We start from the raw sequence: 24,887 nt of genomic DNA, 5'->3' as shown, positions 1-24,887 counted from the left end.
AAATTAGAAAAAAAAATTTGCCTTTTCGAAAACTGTTGGTATCGCCTTGTAACTTGATTTCATTTTCATGTTAGGAAACTAGTACTTCTTTTTGTTATCTCTGACATCTTTTGATCGCGAATAATAATGTTATTTTACATGAAATGAAATGAAATCATTTTTTACAACACAGCATTTTTTTAAATTTACTTTTTCCTCTTGAAAAATGATACATCTTCTTCTTGTTTTTTTTACTTAATCAAATTCTTATATATATATATATATATAGAGAGAGAGAGAGAGAGAGGTAAAATGCGTTGCATCATTGAATCTGGGGTATGTAATCTATCTAAGAATCCACGAGTCACTCACTGACAATATAAGTGTAGATATGAAACTTTGGTGTGCAGTAGTGTATCAGTAACAGTGAGTGAAGCAAAGGAATGCAGAGACTAGAGAATCTAGTTCTACATAGTGAGTGAGTGAAGCTAAAGCTACAAAACAAGAGAAATAAAAACTTAATTGTGTTCTGTTCTTGCTTTTCCTCGTTCTATCAACGAACACAATGGGGCTCGTTTCCCAGGATGCTCTCAACCACCTTAAAGCTCTTATGGATCAAGGTCTTCCCTTTATTATTTTGTCTTTCTTACCTTTTTTTTCTTTTCTTTTTCTCTTTTATTGAACTTTTTCTTTCTTTCCAATGGTGCTAGTTGAGGAGGAGCCATTGCAGAGAACTTTTCAGGTGACCCATTTTGGTTACTCTTTTCCATTTGATTTTAGCATTCCAAATTTTTCTACTTTTTCTGTTTTTGCTACTTGGGTGTTTCCTTGCTTTCAACATCTGCTGATCCCGATCTCCCTCTTCTCTCTCACCCCTGTTAATTGCTTGTTGCGTTTCAATAGATTTTGTTTACCCTTTGGAAACTTGAAATTCTCGTGATTGCTGTGTCTAAATGCTTCATTAAAGTTGCTGACTAATTGGTTCTTCTACATTTCTCCCCTTGTGTTTGTGGCAGTTCACGCGTAGTAATGGTTCAGTGAGTGAAAGGAGTGGGGGTGAGATCTGGTTTCAAGTATTTAGTTTAATCAATGTAGCACTTCAAAGTATATCTTCAACTCTCTTGATTAACTTGTTTGAAGGAAGCAACCTTTTTTTAAGTACCGACTTTAGTCCATCAAATTTTAAGTGTCAATCATTTTAGTCAACGACTTTATAAAAATCTTACATTAATCCTCGATTTTATAAAACCGACATTCATATTAGTCCTTACAAAACGATAGTGAAAAATAAAGTAAAAAAGGTTTAAAATGAGTTATTTTAAAAAAAATTACGGACTAAAGTGAGATTTTTGCAAACTCAGTAGCCAAAACACTTTACAATTTAAGGAACTAAAATGATATTTACTCTTTCTTTTTTGTTATATTACACACCTCATCTTATTTTTTAAGTATGCTGAGTAATTAGTTGGGAATAAATTCTTTCTGTTTCTGAAACGGCTGCACATTTAATCAATGCAACGCAATTGTCTAGCTATTCTAATGGGGTTTGATGAAATCTTGTAAGCTCTGAGAAACTGAGCATAACTACTTGTTTTCAAAGCATTCTACCTCCCCTTTTGGGATTTAATTGCTCTTCTTTGCAGAATGTTCATCAAGGATGTCTCACTGAAACCTTTATGCGGTTTCTAAAAGCAAGGGAGTGGAATGCTTCCAAGGCCCATAAAATGGTAAGACATGTATACTGTGAGTGTTGTTTTAAATGCTTTGCAAATGTTTTGAATTGTTTTAAATTGACTATGATATCTGATTTATCAAATGCTTGTATTATGTTTCAGATAGTTGATTGTTTAAAATGGAGAGTGCAAAATGAGATCGACAACATATTATCTGTAAGTCTAAATATTCTACTGATCCTTGTACATTTTTGTTTAGATATTCCATTCAGCAATTGATATTCTTTTCAGTTAGGTGGATGTCTGTAATTGTGAGATTGTCCTTATTGTGGCCCTTTATGTATTTATTGGCAAAAAAATCTTATTAACATGTATGTCCATTGCAAATGACAATGAGTTCTTGTTAACCCTTAATGTTGCTTCCTTTTCAGAAACCAATAATCCCTATTGATTTATACAGAGAAGTTCGGGATTCACAACTTATAGGATTGTCAGGGTACTCAAGAGAGGTGCTCTTCAAACACAATTATTTTTAAAATGTAGATATTATTCTAAATCTACATGCACTTTTTTGTTGTCATTGATCAAAATTACACAACTTTCTTGTTATATCTCCTCTCTTTAATTTTTAATGGTTGTTCTTCCTTCCTTCTTTTCCAGGGTCTGCCTGTCTTTGCAGTTGGTGTTGGGCTTAGCACATTTGACAAAGCATCTGTAAGTTTAATTTATTAGAAAAAGGAAAAGGAACATTGCTATGTTTGGAGCACTATCTATTGCTTTATCTTAAAGCCTTGTGTTCTTATGTCTGCTAACATAATTTTGTTTGCTTGTCTATTGCAGGTCCATTATTATGTGCAGTCTCATATTCAAATTAATGAATATCGTGATCGTGTTATCTTGGTTGGTTTTACTCTTTGGAGTGCTCTAAGATTCTTAGTTGTTTGAATGACCTGTTAGTTTAGTTTCTGTCCTTTCTATTTGTTTTGACCCATATATGCTTGTAGCCTGCTGCATCAAAGAAGCATGGACAGCCTATTACCACATGTATAAAGGTTTTGGATATGACTGGTCTGAAGCTGTCAGCCTTGAATCAGATTAAGGTACTTTTTAATTGATACGGCTACTTGGTTCTGCTGGTAGCATAATTGTGAATTGAACCGTAGAATGCATTTTGATGTCAAGACAATAAACATGCTGGTCTATCTTTAAATGGTAAGTAGTACAGCCATTAACAGTTGGTCTGAAGAATTAGTGGGAACTGTAGAATCTTCTAATAACATATCATGATCAATAAACAATAGCATATCAGAAAGTAGTGGATTTCTCAAAATTGCACTCCCAAGAACTGTTACTGTTATTACTCCATGCAGAAACGCATAAAGCATTTCTCCTTCGTCAACCAATTTTCCTTGTTTTTCAATATTCTCCTACATCACTGAGTTGTCTTTCATGCTGATGCAGTTGTTATCAATAATATCATCGATTGATGATTTGAACTACCCTGAGAAGACAAATACTTACTACATTGTAAATACCCCGTACATATTTTCAGCTTGTTGGAAGGTAAGAAGATATTATTACTCCTTATGACTTGGCATCCTGTTTGACGTGTACTATTTATACTGGTTGAAGTTGAACACCTTTTGAGACCTATGAAATATGGATAACGTAAAATACTTTGCATTAGCAGGTTGTGAGGCCACTTTTACAAGAGAGGACAAGAAGAAAAGTGCAAGTCTTACCAGGTTGTGGGCGAGATGAGCTGTTGAAGGTAAGGTTTTTTTTTTTTTTTTTTTTTTTTTTTTTTTAAATTCTTAGACAAGGACTACTGAAAGTACATACTTGCAACAGCAGAGATCATAGATTCATATGCTATTGTTTATTCTATCCAGAACCTATTGTGTGCTTTTGTTTTGTTCCATCTGAATTTAACAAAAAGATTTGGCATGTAGATCATGGATCACACATCTCTACCACATTTCTGTAGAAAAGAAGGCTCTGGATCATCCAGACATTCAGAGAATGGAAATGAAAATTGCTATTCCTTAGATCACCCTTTCCATCAGCAACTCTACAATTACATCAAAGAGCAATCCAGAATCCATGAAGCTGTTGAACCCATCAAGCAGGGATCTTTCCATGTAGATTTTCCTGAACCTCCTGCTGAGGAAGCAGAAATTGTCAGGACTTTAGAATCTGAGCTACACAAGTTTGAGATCAGTAATGGGAATAGTGAATGAAGATTGATGTGTTAACACTTAACAGCAATGGTGTCTAAGCCCATCTGGTCTTTGCTAATATTACTAACCACTCGAATCAAACTAGTGTAGTAAAAGGGGTTCCATCTCTACACTACTATCAGGATCCCACAGTACTACTAGTTAGCTTCGTTTATGTTAAGTTTAGGGAGTAGTCAGAATAAAGCGGATCCCAACTTTGCATTATGCCATAATGCAATAAATGTCAAATATGGTATTTTTACATGGTGTTTCTTCTCAAAGTTTGATATATTGCCTTTTTTTCTGATCATATTGCCTTCTCAATTTCAAATATAAAACAGATGATGTTCGAAGTACTGGACTTGGAAATAAGGAGTATGTGTATGGCAAACCAAAAAAAGAAAAGAAATTATCATTTTGGTGTTTAAATAATAACATATACCTTTGACTCAGAGTTGTACATAGTGATTAGTGAATTTCAATTTTAGAGAATGGTTCGAATTTAGGGAACTTCATTTGTAGGGTGATTCATCTATTTCATTCCGTGGTAAAAAAATAAGAGTTATGAGAATAGCATATAATTTTTAATATGTTCTATAATAAAATGTTAAAAAAATTTGTGATTAAAATTTATTGAATAAATATTATAACAAATGAAAAGGATAAAAATAATATTATTCCCAATTCATTCAACTTAATTAATTTTAATGTTATTCCCTTCGTTTTATTTGTTATAATCATATTTTAAAAGTTTTTGTCATTTTTTAAAATAAGCCCCTTTACAAAATTTATGAAACATTAAATTTGTTTTAAAACTCTCCTTAATATCTAATTACTTCATGTTTAGTTATTTTACACTTTCTTCTAATTTAGTTTACCTTTTCAGCAATAGTGGTATGTACGAATATTTACTGAAGGCTATTAAGTGTCCTTTCATCGGTGAGAACCAAGTTTTAAGATTCTTGAGTTTGAATAAACATTTTAAATTGAAAGTTTTAATTTAAAAAATAAAATGAAAAAGTATTCAGAGGAATTTTTTTTTTCTAAAAAAGGTAAATCATTATTTTCAGATAAAGATTAAAAGATAATTAAGGTAGAGAACGTCATTAATATAATTGGTGAATTTTTAAATAAGGATAATTTTAGAAGGTTTGGATTATTTTTAATAAATTAAAATAGTTATTGAAGAGGATAACAACTAATATTAGATAGATTTATTGACACCGCCAAATCAAAATATAGTAATATATACTAAATTAGTCTTTTAAATTATAATCACATTTTAATTTAATCTCTAAAATTATATATAAAAAGTCTCTGAAATTAGCAAATTCCAATCCATTTGATCCTTAAAATTTTATTGCGTGTCAATTTCATCTCTAATATCTTTATATCAATCAATTCAATTCTTGAATTTGATAATTATAAGATACTTTAGCTCTTTACTTTTCTTTTCATTCTGGCAAAAACACAATTTTTTAAATGTAAAATGACAGTAAAAAATAACATAGAAAAGAACTCAAATATATTACCTTTTACAAAGTTGGAGAATAATTAAAAATTAAAATCTCAAAATTAAAATGTGCAATTCTTCCAATTTGGAGAACTAATTTGATAGTCTTCTATATTTATTGGTAAAAGCATTAAGCCACTAATTTCATCCCTAACAATTTAAATATTTATATTAAATTCATCCTTAAACTAAAGAAATGGTACACTTGGACGCATATTAAATTTATTTTTGTCTAGACTTGAAGTAATTTACATGTTAAAGTAAAGCTTCATAACATATTAATGTTACATTACCCCGTTAATGCAAATAACAAAAATGAATTCCTAATGCATCATTCGAGTGTTGCATCATCTACCCGAATTTACCACCACTCACTCTCTTCATCTTTCCCACCCTTTCTAAACACCACCTCTAATTGTCTTTACTTGTCTATTGTGCATCATGTCTCTATAGTGAATCACTCATCTTTCATTCATCATTGACCAAAAACTACCTACATACTATATTTTTCACTTTTCTTTCTTGTGTTGGGCTCAAATGCAGAAAAACTTGGACGTGTAAATTAAAATTCTGACGTAAACTGGCGAGCAATAATTCAAATCTAATAAATAGATCTAGCAGCGCAGCGGTGTAACTTGTAAAGTGTGCACTGAAATACTTCCCAGGAAAGAGAGATGAATCACAACAGATCACTTAAATACCAAGTTTTTCCTTAGCCAGAACCTTTCCAGTTACAACACTAATACAAAAAACACACTTCTCCATCAATCCAACAATCAGCCACGGAAGGATAACAGAAATAATTCTTTTCTGATGTAGAAGATCAGACTAAACTGCAACCACAGAGCATACTAAGAATTATTCTAACTGAATAAAATAAGCAGATAAAGAACACTAATATTTAACGTGGAAAAACCTTCAATGTGGAAGAAAAAATCACGGGACAAACTCTGAAAAATATTCCACTATATCTCGGGATATTTACAATATCCTTTCAACACTCTATCACACAAGAGATGTTAGTGTACCCAGTGAGACCCACTCCTATTCAAATATTACAAATTTTGTAATACCAAGAAGAAATAGAAATGATACACACCCCAGTGTATTTTTCTCACACTCTTAGGATTTACTCAACACTCTATTTTTCTCTCACTAGAATTCTATCAATGCTTGATAAACACTCTTGTGATACACACACTCAATTTCATTCCTCACGGCTATTTATAGCCAAATGAAGTTACTATTCACTTATTAAAATATTATTTATTTGTTTAGGGAGTAAAAAAAAATGGCACCGAACACCGAAATGTGCTGGACATCACAATTCTCCCCCTCCAGCACAAAGATGCACTCTTGGAATCTTCACATGCGATCCATGCCAATCAGCTTGGCACACTGTTGATGTTTTTCTCGTGCAACAACTTTCGTCATCATATCAGTAGGATTTTTATCCGTGTGAATCTTATCTAGCTTGAACTCTTGTTCTTCCACTGCCTGACGCAGCCAATGATATCTGACATCAATGTGCTTCGTGCAAAAGTGATACATCGCATTCTTACTTAAATCCAATGCGCTTTGGCTATCGCAATGGATAACGTACCTTTTCTGCTCAATTCCCAGTTGTTGAAGAAACCTCTTCAACCAAAGCATTTCCTTTCCTGCTTTAGTCATGGCAACATACTCAGCTTCAGTAGTTGATAAGGCCACACATTTCTGCAATTTGGATTGCCAAGATATAGCTCCCCCTGCAAAGGTAAACACAAGTCCTGAAGTAGATTTTCTACTATCCAGGTCACCTGTCATATCTGCATCTGTGTATCCTTCAAGAACTGGGTTAGGTATCCTTCAAGCACATATTATAACTACCTTTCAGATATCTCAAGATCCACTTCACTGCTTCCCAATGCTCTTTTCCAGGATTGGAAAGATACCTGCTAACAACTTCGACCACATGAGCTATATCCGGCCTCGTACAAACCATGGCATACATCAAACTCCCGACTGCTGAGGAGTATGGAATACCCACCATAGCTTTTTTTTCTTCTTGACTTGTAGGACAACTTCTTTTGCTGAGTTTGAAGTGATTGACCAACGGTGTACTAACTGGTTTAGCCGTCTTCATGTTGAATCTGTCCAGAATCCGATTTATATATCGTTCCTGCGATAACCACAACCTCTTGGATTTTCGGTCTCGCATGATCTGCATGCCCAAAATCTATTTTGCAGGGCCCAGATCTTTCATATCAAAAAACTTTGACAATTCCTTCTTCAAATCACCAATCAGCTTCGCATCTTGTTCCACTATCAACATATCATCTACATACAACAGAAGAATAATGAATTTATCACCTGGAAATGTCTTGACAAATACACAATGATCTGCATCAGTCTTGGCATATCGATGACTCGCCATGAACGAGTCAAATTTCTTATACCACTGTCTTGGAGCTTGTTTCAATCCATACAAGCTCTTCTTCAATCTGCAAATCATATACTCCTTTACAGTCTCCTCAAAACCTTCTGGTTGCTCCATGTAGATTTCTTCATCAAGGTCTCCATGAAGAAACGCAGTCTTTACATCTAGTTGTTCAAGCTCCAGATCCAAGCTAGCCACCAATCCGAGTATAACTCGAATAGAGCTCATCTTCACAACTGGAGAGAAGATTTCATCAAAATCTATTCCTCGCTTTTGTCCAAAACCTTTTACGACTAAGCGAGCCTTGTACTTCAACAACTTGTCACCATCTTTCTTAAGCTTGAACACCCATTTATTTTTCAAGGCTTTTCTGCCTTTAGGGAGCTTGACCAACTCATAAGTATCATTCTTCACCAGGGAATCCATTTCTTCTTGCATGACTTTCATCCACTGGGATTTATCCTTATGAGTCTGAACTTCTTCAAAGTTTTCTGGCTCCCCTCTTCAGTGATGGTAATATACATCGAACTAGGGTACTTTGTAGATGGCTGGTGTGGTCTACTTGATTTCCGATACTGAGGTGGAGCTTTTGGGTTTTCTTGCTCAACACCTTCATCATCACCATCTTCTATTGCTGGCTCATTATCAACCCTAAGTTCTCCATCACACTCTCCCCCTACTGTGGCATTTTTAGGAGGAACAATTGGTGTGAGATCAACCTTACCACCTGGTTCTCTGATTTTTGGTCAAGCAGAATTCGACATAGTTTCTTGCTCATAGAACACTACATCTCTGCTTCTAATAACTTTCTTATTTTTTGGATCCCATAACCTGTAGCCAAATTCCTCATCTTCGTAGCCTAGAAATATGCAAGGATTGGCTCTATCATCAAGTTTTTGTCTTTGTTCCTTACTCACATGAGCAAAAGCTTTGCATCTAAACACTTTCAAATGAGAGTATTTAACATCATGTCCGGACCATACTCTCTCAGGGATATCAAAGCCCAAAGGAACAGATGGAGATCGGTTAATCAGGTAGCTTGCCGTTAGAACAGCTTCACCCCAGAATGGCTTAGGCAGTTTTGCCATTCTTAACATGCATCTTACTTTCTCCATAATGGTTCTGTTGATTCATTCGGCCACACCATTATGTTGTGGGGTTCCAGGTACCGTCTTCTCATGCTTGATGCCATGCTCAACACAATAATTCTTGAATTTATGGGAAGTATATTCACCCCCATTATCCGTGCGAAGACACTTCAAAGGTTTACCAGCCTGTCTCTCCACCATTGCATGAAACCTTTTGAAGCATTGAAAAACCTGGTCCTTCGTTCTTAAGAAGTACACCCACAATTTTCGTGAAGCATCATCAATAAACGTTACATAATATCTGCTACCACCAAGACTCTCCACTTCCATGGGTCCACATACATCAGAATGAACCATCTCCAAAATATTTTCTTTCAGCTTCGACGTTTTGCTGAAAGACACTCTATGATGCTTGCCAAACAAACAGTGATCACAAGGATTCAGCTTTTTATTTTTGGCAAACGGGATAAGGGACTTTCTTGCCAAAATCTGCAATCCTTTTTCACTTATATGAGCCAATCTTTTGTGCCACAAATTTGGCGAAGCATCATCCTCGACTGCATTCAATCCGCCCTTGATCAGCTTTACTTGAGTTTTATACAATGTTGAATTTACTGTGCCTCTAGCAACCAACAATGATCCTTTGGTAAGCCTCCACTTGCCGTTACCAAAATGGCTGTCGTAATCAGCTAGATCCAAAGCACGCACAGAGATCAAATTCAGACGTAGATCTGGCACATGACGCACATCTTTTAGTGTTATTGTGCATCCTGTATTGGTTTGAATGCACACATCACCAATTCCTACAATATCTGCAATACTACTATTGCCCATCTTTACTTTACCAAAGTCTCCTGCTTTGTACACAGTAAAGAATTCCTTGTGAGAAGTTGCATGATAAGATGCTGCTGAGTCAATGACCCATTCATCACATGAGTCTGTAACTTGACACTCTTCTTCTTCTTCAACAGAGAGTACTACCACATCCCCAGTTGTCACAGGGGATGCAGTATTTTCATCGTCATCCGATCTAGAGTTTCGTCGGTCTTTCGTCTCTCTGTTCTTCCAAGCTTTACAGTTTCTTTTGATGTGCCCTTCTTCACTGCAGTGGTAACACTTAAATTTTCTTCTGGGCTGAGACTGTGACTTATCTCTGGATTTGTTACTTCGTCCTCTGCTCTTACTTCTCCCCCTGTTCTCTGTGACAAGGGCATGGAAACTGCTTGTCCCAGAGTCTTTTCTCCTTGTTTCTTCATTAAACATGCTGTCTTTGACTTGAGACAAAGTAAGTTTTCCTTCAGGAGCAGAGTTGCTTAATGACACCACCAGAGTCTCCCAGCTATCTGGTAAAGAACTCAAAAGTAACAGCGCCTGCAATTCTTCATCAAGTTTTATCTCCATGGTAACTAGTTGGTTTACCATGTGTTGAAAATCATTCAAGTGTTCTGCAACTGATCTTCCATCCTGATATTTTAAATTCACCAGCTTCCGAATAACGAAAGCTTTGTTCTGTGCAGTCTTCCTCTGATACATTTGTTCAATTTTGTTCCACAGAGTCTGGGCATTTGTCTCTGTGGCAACATGGTGGAATATGCTGATATCCACCCACTGCCTAATTAAATTAACGGCCTTTCGGTGTGTCTTTTTCCAATCCTCATCCTTCACGTCTTTTGGCTTTTGATCTCCCTTTTCCACAGGATCATACAAGTCCTTGTAGAAAAGTATGTCCTCCATTTTTAGCTTCCAAATGGAGTAGTTTGTTGCTGTCAGCTTCACCATGGTACCTACGTTCTCCTCCATTGAATTTACACTCGGTGATACAGAACCCAACCAGGCTATGATACCACTTGTTGGGCTCAAATGCAGAAAAACTTGGACGTGTAAATTAAAATTCTGACGTAAACTGGCGAGCAATAATTCAAATCTAATAAATAGATCTAGCAACGCAGCGGTGTAACTTATAAAGTGTGCATTGGAATACTTCCCAGGAAAGAGAGGTGGATCACAACAGATCACTTAAATACCAAGTCTTTCCTTAGCCAGAACCTTTCCAGTTACAACACTAATACAAAAAACACACTTCTCCAGCAATCCAACAATCAGCCACGGAAAGATAACAAAAATAATTCTTTTCTGATGTGGAAGATCAGACTAAACTGCAACCACAGAGCATACTAAGAATTATTCTAACTGAATAAAATAGGCAGATAAAGAACACAAATATTTAACGTGGAAAAACCTCCAATGTGGAAGAAAAAACCACGGGACAAACTCCGAAAAATATTCTACTATATCTCGGGATATTTACAATATCTTTTCAACACTTTATCACACAAGAGATGTAAAATATAGTGTACCCAGTGAGACCCACTCCTATTCAAATATTACAAATTTTGTAATACCAAAAAGAAATAGAGATGATACCCACCCCAGTGTATTTTTCTCACACTCTTAGGATTTACCCAACACTCTATTTTTCTCTCACTAGAATTCTATCAATGCTTGATAAACATTCTTGTGATGCACACACTCAATTTCATTCCTCACAGCTATTTATAGCCAAATGAAATTACTATTCACTTATTAAAATATTATTTATTTGTTTAGAGAGTAAAAAAAAACAGCACCGAACACCGAAATGTGCTGGACATCACATCTTGTAGGGCCAGGATTCCCTGTCGTTAGTGTGTAGCTGGCGCAAAAAATTGCAGGAGATCCTGATCTTAATTTGTAACTCTCAGTATCAGACAACAACCTAACCAACATATTCTCCATTTTCTAATAGTAGAGTGATGTAGCACTTCTTTGTCATGGAAGTTCCATTCATTACTTCTCTATTTTAACATGCAAACTACCTTAAGTGTATGCAAAAATGAGCCTAATATAAAAATCCATTATATTTAACACAAATTCAAATAAAACTCTAAATTCATTTGTAACATTTATGTGGCACGTGAAATTAGTCCTTATTGTATCAATTAATCCATCAAGGATATCTCAGCATCATTAATGGACAACGTAAGCAGTCACGTAATAGACGGATTGTAATGATAGGGATAGCTTGAAAGACAATGTCATTGGGTCCAAATCTGTCATTGTTTCTTTACTGTGAACACTTTAGTTGGAATTATACGCATTTTGAGAAGCCAAACATGATTTGATTATTGTCATAATACATTGCAGACAAGCAGAAGCTAGCCTCAGCCACTTTGAATGGCTTAAAGGGAAACAAGTATACATGCTTTATTTCCTGTACTTCATCAAGCTTCATCACCTTAATTCGATTGCAAATAACAGAACCTAAAGAGCAGTTGCATCTAAAAGTTTTTCCTATAATGTGGTAAGACTTGAAACTTTTCTATTAAGGGCCTTTGGAACTGAGGAAACAAGGATATTGACAATGAGCATTACATTGACATGGCTTTGAAAGCGAACTAGGAGAGTTTGTAATACATAAATGATCATTAAGTGCAAGGAGCCTCTCAAGTCCTTAGAAAAAGGCATAAAGCCAATGCTATAACCAAAGTAGTTTCCTTTGTTACTTTTGATAACCCCATTTGCATATATGAGATTGAAGGATTTGTGTTTTAGATACGCAGAGGGATTGGTCTTGGAGAATTATCAGAGTAATCCATATCAGATACCCCATTTGGTTCATCTTGACGCCACTTCTTCAGTTCACCTTCAACTGCAATCTTTGCAGAATCTGCCATCTCTGCATTCCTCAGAGCCATATCTGTTGCAGCCTTTATTTCTTCAATTGCTTTCAGATTTGCTTCCACCTTTCTATCTATTTCATTTGTTCTGGTGTTGATTGCTTCCACCTGAGCCATTGCAGCTGCTTCCGTTCTCTCAATCAGGTCTTCAGATTCCTTTATTTTTCCACTCAGAGCTGCAAACTCATCAACTGTCAAAACAATCTTCCCATTGGAATCTGTAACTGACACTGTACCTTGAGAATCAGACAACAGTTTCATCTCCTCAATGGCTTTTTGTTCTGCTACTTTTGCTTCGTCAGCTTGTTTCAGCATGAACTCTAGCTTCTTCTCTAGTTCTTCTGCCACAGCTTTGGATTTTTCAGCTTCTTGATTCAGCTCCTGAGATTTTGTACTCATTTCTTCCTCTTCCTTTCTTACATTTTCTGCCTCAAATGAAAGCTGCTTGATTTTCAACTTTATCTCTTCACAGTCATCAGATTGTTTTTCCTCCATAGAAGTTGTCTCTTCTTTGGTGTTTTGTAGTTGATCAGTTAGATCAGCAGCAAGAGCTTCTGCTGCTTGCTCCTTCTCCTTTATTTTTTCTTGCTCCATCTTCACTTGTGCTAATTCAGTTGTGAGGGATTCCACTAGGTTTTTGAGGGAGTTTTCTTCATCAGCAAGCTCCTGCAGTGTTTTTGTGGCTTCTTTAATCTCTAAAGTTATTAGTCTCACAGAATCCATCTCAGAGTCATGTGCTTGTTTCATCTGCTCTTGAATATCCTGAATCTCTGCATTTGTTTCAGCAATTTGGGCCTCTAGAGTTCGGGTTAATTCAGGGTCATATTCATTCTTTAAATTCATAAATTTTATCTGTACTTCTTCCGCAGCAGTTTTGTAATAATTTAGTTGTGCTTCTCTCTCTCCCATGACCTTTATCTGCTCTTCTTGGGCTTGTGTAGATGCAAGCTTCAGTTGTTCAATTTGTTCTTTCATGGTTGCAATTTCCTTTGACAGTTCATTGACCTTTTCGGAGTTCAATTTTGCGGAACGTTGAGCTTCTCCAGCTGTTTGGAATGCAGCTAACTTTGCCTCCAAAGCTGAATCAAAATCCTGCCTGATTTTGTTGAGTTCTTGCTTGGAAGCATCTAGTTCCTTTACTGTTGTTGTGTACTCCCTTCTTGCATGCTCTAGTTCTTGTTTCCAAGCTTCATATCCTATAGCTTTTTGGGACAGTGCCTGTTCAAGTTCTTTGGCCTGATTCTTCACAGCTTCAGCCGCTTCCATTGCTGATTGCTTAGATTCTCTCACACTGTTGAGCTTCTTTGTCAATTCCTGAAGTGTCACATTGGCCTTATCAAGCTCGGAAAGTGCTTTTGATTTCGTGTTATCAGCACTATCAAGCTGTTTCTTTATCTTGTGTAGTTCTCTTTGGGCCAAGAGAAGCTGAGTCTCCTTTTCCAGCACATTCTGCAAACCACACAAGTTACTAATTCTGAAACATAACATCACAAAATAAGATGCATCATTAATAATGAAAGATGAACATGCAAATAAAGAACTTTCGTGCAAACTTGAAAATCTCCTCCAGTTGTGTGTACCTTACAAAGACAAAGAGCTATTGTATTTGTATGTGTCTAATTGACCAGCATCAAGAGGAAAAGCTTCCAAGAATAAAAATGGAATTTTCCTAGTCCAAGTCCTGAATCCTAATTTTTAAAGAAAAATTATATTTGTTATTTACCTCTGATGATCTTCTCTTGATAGAACGTTTTTCCTTTGAGACTGCTACTTCACCAAATAAACTAACAGCAGCTTTAACAGATTGGAATGGAGCCCTTGTGTCAATTTCTCCAACCTCTCCCTTTGGAGAACACAATTCCTTTGGCTGCTCTCTAATTCTGAAACTCATTATATATTATTTTCTTCTTTCTTGCAAACAGTATCTGCAAGATGATACATAACAATGAGCATTGTGAAGATAAATCGTATTATATGAAACTATGGAACAACATATTGTATATGCTTTCAAATTTTACCATCTTTGATAAATATCATTGCACCACATTTTACATAGGATATATTAGATATCAAAAGCTTAACTTAAAAAGGGCTGAACTTATTCTAACCTTAATGCTTGGTGTTACAAGAAAAGCCCTGAAATGCAATATCTATACACGTAAATGAAACAAATATGGACCCTGAAGACTCCTCCTTTCACTTGACCAGGTAGAGCCCAGATGATGAATCTGCAAAGGTATTGAAAAAAGAACCAAGATGAAAACGTGGGTTCCTTTCAGTCCAACTTTTATTTACCTATTTGAGACCGTTGAAAGGAACATCCTATAATTTGGTTGGTTAAATTTGCTTGCATGTAGAATTGGGTAGGAGCTATTATTAGCTTAAGGGGCAGAGAGTTTTGTGGTGGTGTTGATAGTAAAAGACAAACATACAGGGTTGTCAAATACAAAAATGACCTTTCCTTTCTCTAATTGAGAAAAGCATTGGGGTATATGCGGAAAATAAGGAAGATTCAACCAAGCCATGATGAATATTCCATTGTAAATATAACTTGGAAACATCACATTAACAGTTTTACCAAAGGGTCAACATGGTGATTCAGTCCCTAACGTTTTGAAGTTGGCTAATGGCTGGCTATATCCTTATGTGGTAGGATGATACATCATAATGGAAAGGTTGCAACTCATCCCCTTTTAGGATTCTGAAAATGGGATGTCTCCAAGATTTGAGTAAACCATATAGATCTAGACCCATTATTAATATAAGTAAAACAAAATCGACATTGGTTTGATCATTTGATTGTAACAACTACTCATTTAATGCTATAAGTGTATAACTACCAAAGTTAAAGAGGTTTTTATCTAACGTATCATTTAGGCACAACAGCTAGGAAAGAGAGATTTCAAGCACTAAGATGAGATTGTGCTTTCGAAGTTGCAATGAGATGTATTTGTTTTTTTATTTTTAGAGGAAATGCGTCTCCATGTCGTTGTTTATAGTTAAGATGTGTGTATTACGTTACTTGTAGTTTAATGTATGGAGATTGTCAAAACGTTTTGAGAAAGCTCCTACAAGTGTTGATTCGATGCTTCTTAGAAAAAGAGTGTTATTATCAACCTTTTATAAATAGTCTTAGATGAGTCCACATTATTAGGAACTTATGAAAATAATATCTATGTAAATATTATTACACTTCTAGAAAAGGGTCTACCCAATGTAGCTAGTAATTTTTAAGAAGAAAAATTATCTTTGGCAATAATATGGATAAAATTGTACATTTAAGAAAATTTTGTTTAAATAAAAAATGGTATTAATTATTAAAACTTTTTTGCTATTTTTCTAAAACCTTTTTACCGATCATTGCCGTAATTTGTTAGAGTCAAACTCTCAAATCTTTTAATGAAAAAAATTAAATAATAAAAAAATTATTATAAATTCGTGTACATATTTTATTTTTTATTTTTTTCAGTTATCTTTTACCGGAAGTACAGTTACATTTACTCAAACTCAAAATTATCTAGTTTAAGTTGAAACAATTTTATATTAATTGATCTGCCTGTTCGGTATTTTGGTGCTTGTTTGTTTAGTAATTTTAAATCAATTTGCTTGAATTCTAATTCAACAAAAACACAATTGGACAACTCTGATTATTTCTTGCTACTTGAAAACTCCATTTTCAACTTAACAAACGGCAAAACAATGAGGCTCTTGTCTTTTTTCAGATTGAAGAAATTGATTTTATAATATGTACTAGATTTATCAAGAAAAAATTATTTATATTAAATATTCTTACATGAACCCACACACGCTTTTTTAACGATTTTTAATAAAAAAAAATTACTATTTTTATTTTCTATTCTGTATAATAATTATATATAATAGAAGAATAGTTTTTTTTTTATTATTATTGAATGAGAGGAATTTTGACCATGAAGATGGGAGGGTTTGAAATCTTGTCATTTAACTGTATTGAGGTACATTGTAAGGACATAGACATATGCATCTTGTGTGTCAAATTGGTCACAATTATTTAGTAGAAGCTTTTAAAGGATAGACTTAAATTATGGAAGTAAGTGACACATGAACACTACATTACAGAGCCATCAGTTCCAATCACAGCAACCACTATATCAACAGTATTCATGTATCTTCTCATATCTCTCCGGCCCTGTAATTTCAAAGTAGATGTGTAATTTGTGCATTTAAATATCATGTAACCTAATTTTGTGTTGTAATTTTTATTTTTATTGATGCACTATATAATTCAAAATACTTGATAGGATGAATGTCTTATAGGAAATCCATGTGACCTAATCTTTGTATTACTCATTATCAAATTGTAAAAACATGTAAGTATTGGGTGTGTTGTAAAGAAAAATTTTAACTTTGTCAATTTGCACTTTTTAGTTTCTTTTCATGTATCAATCAAAACAATATTGATACCAAATATCAAAGAATTCTTCAATCAATACAAACAATTTTAGTAATTCACTTTTTAACATATATTTTTTTTAATATCCTTTACTATTAACTAAATTTATTAAAAATTACAAAAATTATATAAGTATTTTTTTTTACTCATAAATTAATGTTTCTTTTTTATACTTTTTTAGTTTTTAATAAATTTAGTAAATAGTAAAGAGCATATTAGAGATTGTGTTATTAACATTTCTTATCATATTAAAAGAAGTTTATGAAATAATGTCATTTTTATTAAATCACCTTTTATACATATTACTTCATCATCTTATTACTATCTATTGATAGTATTTGGATTAATGAACTAAAATTATATAGAAGTTAAGAACTAACATGATATTCTTAAAATTTAAGTAACTAAAATATCTAATGCATATTATTTTATAGATTAAAATGAGAGTTTAATAAAGATATTTTTTTAAAAGATATTAAATAAGAACATTATAGCATTTCATGGTATTCAAGAGTTTAAAAATAAATCTTACTTCATCTCAAAGAGCTCAACCACATGCATATGTGAATTGTAGATGGTTAAAGTGAGTTGGACCCTTTAACATGCATAATAGCCGATTGTAGTAAGTTACATCTTACTTCAGTCGAATACTAGGGAATCACTTCATGCGCTGTGGTTTTTATAGCACCTATAGTTGCTTGTAATAAGGTATCTTCTTCCAAAAGTAGTAATAAGAATACTTAGTTACATGTTTACTTCAAAAAAATACGTGATCAAGCTTTTAGAATTGAGACAAAAATGTGACCAAAGCATTTATAACCCAAAGCTGTCCCCGATACATGACCCCAGCAAATGTTAACCAGTGCCGGACATTGATTAAAAAATTTAAAACTTCTTTATTTAAAATTTAAAGATACTAGTCAACGAGATCCATTATGCTGTTACGCTAAATGCAAATCCTACGTTTGAATGAAAACACTTTCAATCTAGATCCGTCACACTTGCAATTTTAGTGCAGCGTAAAATATTGAATGAAAACATCAGAAGATTAAAAAGCAGAGTGTTTTTGATAATTATATAGAGCGTACTAAACGTTTTAAGTTCACTATAATCACAACTAACAACAGTATTTGTATCACATGAAACAATATTCTTTCAGAAAGGCAAGGCTAACTAAGAGTAACATTAGCATCTAATGAAAGACCTTTAAGTACACAAAATACTAAAATTATAATTTTCACATCAACTAGTCACAAAAGGCAGAAGTTTCAGCAAGAATACAAGAAACAGATTTGCAACAATGCATGAGCATATTCCAACAATCAAAAAACCCGCCTAAATGTAAGATTAATGCGCGTAGCTTCAGCTTTCGCGCGCTTGGGAACAGAGTGAATCCAATCTCGTTGTGTATAACCTCTCATCACCAAAAGGGATCCATGCCTAAGTCTAAAGGTATGCTGATCAGCATGGCTACCCTTCTTTAATCGCTTGCTTGCAGGCTCATCGCTTCCATCTGATTATACGTTCAAGAACAATGATATAAAGGTCCATTACTTTGCATCACACAAGGAGAAAATCAGAAAGACCCAATATAAATGCGGCGGTAAGTGGCAATTCCAATAACAGAAGTAATCATACCACAAGATCTTTTACATGGCTTCTTCTTCAAAATGAAGTCACGTTCACATCCAAAAGATAGAGATGCAATTTCAGGAGTTGGCCCGTAAAGCTTTTCATCATCAGAATGCCAACCAACATAGTCATTACCACCGTGGTACCTATTTAAGAGTAAGCTATTAAAACTACTCCCAGGGAGAGCTTTATGGACCTTCAGAAGTAAGTAGAAAGAAATATTAAGTACATCAACAAATATGAGCCAGAAAACCATTAGTCAAATATATATTATCATATTACAAACAGAATTAATGAGGAACAATGTTGATTAAAATTCATTCTTACAGCATCCAAGATGTCTTTAAGTGGTGGATAATCATCCCAAGAATAGGCATGAGGCTTATACCCACTGTATGTCAACTCAGTCAATCCTGGAGTTGCAACATAACATGTGTCTCGAGGCTGCAGTGAATTACATGACATTAGGAAATTTCGGTTTTGCTAGCCTATCTGCATGCAAGAGAGTAATCTCTAAGTTAAAATTCACCTAATCATTTGAAAATGTTGTGTCTATCAATCTCTTCACTCCTAAAGTGACAAAAACGTGTAAATTTTAAGGATTCATTGGGTGAGAACCCCTATCAAATTTTTTTTCCACTCACATAAATATTAAGGTTGAACGTAATACTATATGTTTAAGTAACTTGAACATGTGTTAGGTAAAACTGCAACATTTCTCTTAGAAACAATGGATTATTATTTTAAAAGCAAAAGCTGACAAAACTAGACAACTATTTTTTCAAAATAAGTTTATCAATCGCGCATGTTACGAACCCCTTCATCATCTCATACCAACTTACATAACTTCACAACTCATAAGGTTAACCTGATACATGAAAACACAGAATTTAATTGAAATAAACATGTAATGTACAGATTTTTTACACTATAATATAATCATGGATGGTGCTATCATTAAGAATGGTTGATTTTTATAATGACTACTCTATCTTCTAATAAGTGTAAAAATCTTTAAATGGGAAAATTAAACTCAAAGTAAAAAATGTAAAACCGTTTCATTTGCATGTGATCATTTGTTAAACTTATTGTCAAAGAAAAGGGGGATATTTTATAAAATAGGTTAATAGTTAACACAGCTTTAATTCTAATTTAAGAGGCGAATGAATAAAAGATGAGATTTTTGAAGAAGCCCACGTTTCAGAAATGCGTTGAGATGAGATGAATGTATGAACCTGAAGGAAAGGTTTTCCGAAGACATGAATGGTGGGTCTGGTCCATGGAATGTGATTATCGAGGTAATGGAACCATTCCCATGATTGATCGGAGGGTATTAACCTCTGAATGTAAACGACGTCGCTTCCATTTCCGAGATCCAATGTTTCCCTCTTCAAGCTGTGGTTAGGATTCGCCCCCGAATCCGACACCGCCTTCAGCTTCAACACACTCATCGATGATCGCAAAATGTTCATACCCTCTTCTCATTCTAATAGATATAAATTTCAAAATTTTGTTGTTAAAATTTTTATTTATATTTCATCGGTTATTGCTATAGTCTCAGTCACGGACAGTCCTCTTTTATGAGAAAAAAAAAATTGCTGTGAGATAAACTTAATCGTAAACAAAGATGGCTACTTTTTATTTTTTATGATTATATTTAATCTCTGTTATTTATTTATTTTTTAAAACAAGGCATCGAGAATTTTTGTATTTATGTGTATAAATAAATAAAAAACAATTTGATTCAATTAATATGCAATTTTTTCTTTTATCTAAATCCTTTGAGAGGAGTTTAAATTAAACAAAAAAAAAATTGACTTCCTTTATTTAATTTTTTTCAAAATTTTAAACCAAACCAAAAAACAAAAAAGTTTCCTTCTTCCTTTTCTAACCAAATATCCTACACAAAGAACAGAAAAATGTTTGTTGAACTACTAGAGAAATGAATACCGGATAGACACCATAGAGCATCTTTTATGTTTATAGCTTTTGATATGGCATTAAGAAAGACTGAAAAATACAAATAAAAAATATATTCAAATAATAGAACTCAGTAACAATGTCTTCAACAGATAGAATTTAAATACTGCTTAACATATTTTAATTTGTAAACCAGTATTCTTTCAAACAACTAGTTAAACAAAAAAGAACCAAAACTTATCATCATATTTTAAAATAATTTAAAATAAATATAGATAAGATTATATGCTCCTTAATCAATAATCTTTCTGAATTGCTAGCAAAATTTTGTCTGAGAATCTTATGGCCACAATTTAAGCAAGAACTATCCCTCACATATAACCATGTCAAAGGCTTAAAAGAACACACTCACACACTATGCAGGGTACCTCCAAAGCACTACTACATTATGACCTAGTAATTGTATAATTAGCACATGTTTAGGAATTATTTAAAAAAAGCAATCGTTTCATCTTTTAAAACTCTCTCAAAAAGTTTAAAAATAATATTTATTGAAAACTCCTCTGTATGGTGGCTGCAATAGCACATTATAAGAAATCACAATTCAATATTCTTATTCTCATTTTCACTTCCAATGCTCCACAACACACCACATCCCAAACTCCTATAAATTCCTCCTCAACTGCATAATGCTTATGTTGTGAAGCACTTTTTCAACAAAAATGAACTGCAAAGGAACAGTTGCATTTATACTGATTGGATTTCAGACTTGTTCAACAGTTTTTCTTAAGGGTAAAGAATGATTTAAGAATTAAGCAAGACTTGTATTTCACTGTCGCTTGTTTTCAGAAACATTCTTTTTTGTTACAAAGTATATGCTATCAATGTATTCATCATGCAAATATTAATAGATCTCTTTGTTCAAAGTTTGACAATTTTATGACACTATTAAGTTTTCACACTTATTACATGACAATTACAACTCCTTGTTCAGAAATAAGAAAATGGAAAAAATTAACATTTTTTCATGCAATTGCTTCTCATGTTTCCTCTCTGGATTACAAATTAAATTATATCTTACACCTAATTATGTCTTACATTTTTACGTGCATTGTGGGCTTGGAACGCTAGGAAGAGCTTGGAGCGCACTTGGTGCATCCTGTTGCAGCGGTCCACTGAGAGAGACGGTAAGGGAAAGAGAAAATTAGAGGAATAGGAAAACAAGGAACACGAGAAAAAAAATTAAAAACCTTTTTTGGCAAATATGAACTCTTACGTGATAAAATATTAAAAACAATGATAATGTGATAGTATTTAGTTAAAATTTTTGTTATTTAATTCTTCACTTGTGAGAAGACTCGGGAACTAATTTTAAATATTTTAAAAATGACATGACTAAATCTTCACAATTTAAAAAAAAAAACTAATTTCAAAGAAAACTATTTTTATGAAGAACAAAAATTCAGCCAATTTATCACCATCACCAACAATGTAGAGTTGAAAACAACAACCATCACAACTTCTCTTTTCTTGACATATCAGAAAATCAGTACAGTATCATCAAAACTTGCACAACACCCAATGAGTGCTGAACTGCTGATTGCTAAAATGAAGGGCTAATTTTCTACTTTTTTTGGGTAATGTAATACAAGCCTAACAACACACCATAAAGACCAAAGAACCCATAAATCACTACTTGTCCATTAGGAAATGCAACTTCTAGTGCCTTTTAGCTAACTGGGGATGAGACATCCCCAACTTGCAGCTAAATTTCACTGGAATATGCATTATGAAGGATTCTTTTTTTTTTTTTTTTTCATCTTTGGGTAGAAACATCTATGTAGGAGTTAATCAAATGCAAGCCTCAAACTACATATAAAATGTTACAATTATGATCTTGTCAGAGATCTACACTTAGACACATGCAAGTTGTGCACTATATTGAGGGTGCAACAGGTGTGACCAACTTGACAGTCAATTCTAGCTCCCCAGATTCTACTCCACGAAGCCTTAACCAAACATTCTGCACCACCTCACCATTAACACAATTGATGCTGCTTTCACGTACAATACAGTTTTCACTATCAGGTATCACCTTCCTTAATGTTGTCTCACCAGAAGAGACTCGTAAAATATCTCTCAATCTAGCAGCAGAGACTAATGGTTGAAGGTTGAGGAATGCGTTTCCCATCTTGTCATCAGCTTTCAAAAGATCTTTGTCAAACACTTCCTGTAAACAAAAAAAAAAAAAAAAAAAAAAAGCAACCCTATTATACAACATAAAACTCCGCCAATAGCCACATAGCCAGTTCCAAGCCAAAGAAGGACCTTTGACAGTCAAAATAAAACTTATCAAAATATTTTATATAGATTAGACACGACGGATATACACAATATAAGGATCAATAATGCCTCTAATTCAGAATTTAAAATTATTAGCAGAAAAATTACTATAACTATTTTTTTATCTTAATTATAAAAAATAAAAATTTATTTTTAAATGTATTAATTGTTAAAATTTTTTATATTTTATTTATTGTAAGACTATGTTAATGAAAGAGTCACTAATTGCTTACAAGTGAATATATTGATTTATTAATAATTATTTCTTAATATGAGTATGGTCTTGATAATCAATGCCTTTAAGATACTATTTACAAACTAAATAAATAGTAACTTTTTAATATATATATATATATATATATTGAAATTCATTGAAAATTATAAGAGAGGTGGTTTTTGCATTTTTTAGTAAAAAAATTACTTTTAATTCTTTAACCTTTGCACTTGCCTTAAAAGCACCGGGGGGTTTTTTTTTTTCCCATAATACACTATAAATTTATGATATAATTGTTCTTCATTAATTTTAATGAAAAAAACATTGGCTTCTTATAAAAAAAAATTCAAGAGAATATTTCACAACCACACTAAAACACAACTTGAGTACCTTCCATGCAAAAAAGACTAATAAACTAGCAAAGACTGAAGGAAACACAGAATGAAGGGGCAAAATAATATCAGGAAACTCACCAAACCCAGAACTCCCAAGGGTTCTGTCAGAGTGAAATTCAGTTCTTCATTCCAAACAGGATTCAAGCAGCTATTGATTACCTTAGTCTTTGCGGTCTGACACAATTTAATGACCTCATTTCAACATTTTAAGCGAAAAATATGCCACATAATGTTAATGTCAAGAGAAACAAGCTAAAAATGAAATTGAAATATAAAACCTACTTACTTGATTCCCTAGTTTGAGCACAACATAAGGATCACTGCTCTTGAAATCCCGGATCACCAACCTTTTCCCTTGCACTACTGTGACTTTTAGCAGCCCCAATTGTTCACTCATTATACTCCTACTAAGAAGTTTAATTATCAATCAACCAGGGTCCACACCAGTCCACAACACAAATATGTAGTTGAATTATTTAAAGTTCATGTAGATATGAAGACGAATTGTGGAAAATATTTCCCCTCTGCAAAGAATCAATAGTTATCATTTTTAACCATTTGTTTAAGTCTAATTTTTCTTTTTTCTTTCTGTCAATAAGATTTATCCAGAAAAATTACAAGGAAATCCAATGCAAAATAATGAAAAACGAACTGAACATGAGAATAGAATAAACCACGTATATTATGTTGGAGAAGGGAGCTTGCAGTGGAAAACAAGGCAGTAAAATATTCACCCATAACAAAAGTTAAGTTTTTTCAAGTAACTAAATCTAGCAAAATTGCTATAGCAACAACAATAATAATAAAAAGCATTCGGAAACAAGAGAAGGGCAGAAAAACCGACAGCAAAAACCATAGATCATTCAACAGAAGAATGAAGAGTGGATTCCTCACGGAATCAACATTAAATAAAGAAAAAAAGAAAGAAGAATCATGGGTAGTAGTAGGATCGGAATCCACAGAGAAGAGTGTTTGGCATTTGGTAACAGTGATCCAAGTTGAAGAAAACAAAAGGGAAAAGAGAACTCTTATGGAAGTTTAAAAAAGAGAGAGAAAGCAAAGAAACAGAGATGAAAGGAAAGCAGTAGTAACTTACCAATGGATATGTGTTGAGATGCGAAGATGCCTTTAATTAATATTTGTGTGTGCAGTGTGTTGTGTGTTGGTGAATGGTGCCAAATATAAAGACATTGAGACGAGGAAAGGTTGCAATTCACACGTGTCAGTCAAAGGATATCATTATTCATTATTACATATCACTGTGTTGGCTGCAGGATTGACTCGGTTCACCTTTCTTTGTTATCACTGTTTATTTATTTATTTATTTAATTTTTCTAACTTTGC

At 33.6% G+C, this 24,887-nt stretch overlaps 4 protein-coding genes across 9 annotated transcripts; 1 reads left to right on the top strand and 3 right to left on the bottom strand.

The window, feature by feature from the left end:
* Positions 1 to 346: 346 nt before the first annotated feature.
* Positions 347 to 3,925, top strand: LOC113871506 (phosphatidylinositol/phosphatidylcholine transfer protein SFH9-like). The gene is made up of 11 exons (XM_027508601.1): positions 347 to 599; positions 690 to 721; positions 1,623 to 1,706; positions 1,815 to 1,868; positions 2,084 to 2,161; positions 2,313 to 2,366; positions 2,493 to 2,552; positions 2,657 to 2,752; positions 3,114 to 3,215; positions 3,343 to 3,423; positions 3,605 to 3,925. Exons 1-11 carry the CDS (start codon positions 545 to 547, stop codon positions 3,890 to 3,892), a joined length of 984 nt encoding a protein of 327 aa, XP_027364402.1. The 5' UTR covers positions 347 to 544; the 3' UTR covers positions 3,893 to 3,925.
* Positions 3,926 to 12,478: 8,553 nt separating this feature from the next.
* Positions 12,479 to 14,498, bottom strand: LOC113852198 (WEB family protein At1g12150). Its single transcript, XM_027482438.1, has 2 exons — positions 14,331 to 14,498; positions 12,479 to 14,056 (listed from the first exon to the last, which is right to left on the bottom strand). The coding sequence occupies exons 1-2, from the start codon at positions 14,496 to 14,498 to the stop codon at positions 12,479 to 12,481; spliced, it is 1,746 nt and encodes a 581-aa protein (XP_027338239.1).
* A 3,863-nt stretch (positions 14,499 to 18,361) lies between these two features.
* On the bottom strand, positions 18,362 to 20,143 carry LOC113852197 (DNA oxidative demethylase ALKBH2). Its single transcript, XM_027482437.1, has 4 exons — positions 19,907 to 20,143; positions 18,999 to 19,115; positions 18,678 to 18,867; positions 18,362 to 18,552 (listed from the first exon to the last, which is right to left on the bottom strand). The coding sequence occupies exons 1-4, from the start codon at positions 20,141 to 20,143 to the stop codon at positions 18,362 to 18,364; spliced, it is 735 nt and encodes a 244-aa protein (XP_027338238.1).
* Positions 20,144 to 22,172: 2,029 nt separating this feature from the next.
* LOC113852435 (protein C2-DOMAIN ABA-RELATED 11) lies at positions 22,173 to 24,686 on the bottom strand. 6 transcript variants are annotated; one of them, XM_027482704.1, is made up of 4 exons: positions 24,640 to 24,686; positions 23,830 to 23,947; positions 23,622 to 23,717; positions 22,173 to 22,821 (listed from the first exon to the last, which is right to left on the bottom strand). In XM_027482704.1, exons 2-4 carry the CDS (start codon positions 23,938 to 23,940, stop codon positions 22,528 to 22,530), a joined length of 501 nt encoding a protein of 166 aa, XP_027338505.1. In that variant the 5' UTR covers positions 23,941 to 23,947; positions 24,640 to 24,686; the 3' UTR covers positions 22,173 to 22,527. The 6 variants fall into 6 exon arrangements, with proteins under 6 accessions (XP_027338505.1, XP_027338503.1, XP_027338508.1 ...); XM_027482702.1 differs by having other exon boundaries at positions 23,830 to 23,950; positions 24,640 to 24,684; XM_027482707.1 differs by lacking the exon at positions 24,640 to 24,686 and adding an exon at positions 24,388 to 24,579 and having other exon boundaries at positions 23,830 to 23,950.
* Positions 24,687 to 24,887: the final 201 nt, after the last annotated feature.

This window comes from Abrus precatorius, unplaced genomic scaffold (genome assembly GCF_003935025.1).
Source record: "Abrus precatorius isolate BTA unplaced genomic scaffold, Abrus_2018 Scaffold10, whole genome shotgun sequence".
NCBI classification, from domain to species: Eukaryota; Viridiplantae; Streptophyta; class Magnoliopsida; order Fabales; family Fabaceae; genus Abrus; species Abrus precatorius.
Note: the sequence above shows the minus strand (reverse complement) of the source record. Positions and strands in the feature narration are given on the sequence as shown.

Coding starts and splice junctions, on each gene's coding strand:
- LOC113852435 (XM_027482704.1), bottom strand. CDS start 23,940: ATGAGTGAACAATTGGGGCTGCTAAAAGTCACAGTAGTGCAAGGGAAA. Junction 23,718..23,829: donor TGCTCAAACTAGGGAATCAA/GTAAGTAGGTTT, acceptor AAATTGTGTCAG/ACCGCAAAGACTAAGGTAAT. Junction 22,822..23,621: donor CCTTGGGAGTTCTGGGTTTG/GTGAGTTTCCTG, acceptor TTTTGTTTACAG/GAAGTGTTTGACAAAGATCT.
- LOC113871506 (XM_027508601.1), top strand. CDS start 545: ATGGGGCTCGTTTCCCAGGATGCTCTCAACCACCTTAAAGCTCTTATG. Junction 2,162..2,312: donor TGTCAGGGTACTCAAGAGAG/GTGCTCTTCAAA, acceptor CTTCTTTTCCAG/GGTCTGCCTGTCTTTGCAGT. Junction 3,216..3,342: donor TATTTTCAGCTTGTTGGAAG/GTAAGAAGATAT, acceptor TTGCATTAGCAG/GTTGTGAGGCCACTTTTACA.
- LOC113852198 (XM_027482438.1), bottom strand. CDS start 14,498: ATGAGTTTCAGAATTAGAGAGCAGCCAAAGGAATTGTGTTCTCCAAAG. Junction 14,057..14,330: donor TCAAGAGAAGATCATCAGAG/GTAAATAACAAA, acceptor TGTGGTTTGCAG/AATGTGCTGGAAAAGGAGAC.
- LOC113852197 (XM_027482437.1), bottom strand. CDS start 20,143: ATGAACATTTTGCGATCATCGATGAGTGTGTTGAAGCTGAAGGCGGTG. Junction 19,116..19,906: donor TCGGAAAACCTTTCCTTCAG/GTTCATACATTC, acceptor AATTCACTGCAG/CCTCGAGACACATGTTATGT. Junction 18,868..18,998: donor TTAAAGACATCTTGGATGCT/GTAAGAATGAAT, acceptor TTACTTCTGAAG/GTCCATAAAGCTCTCCCTGG.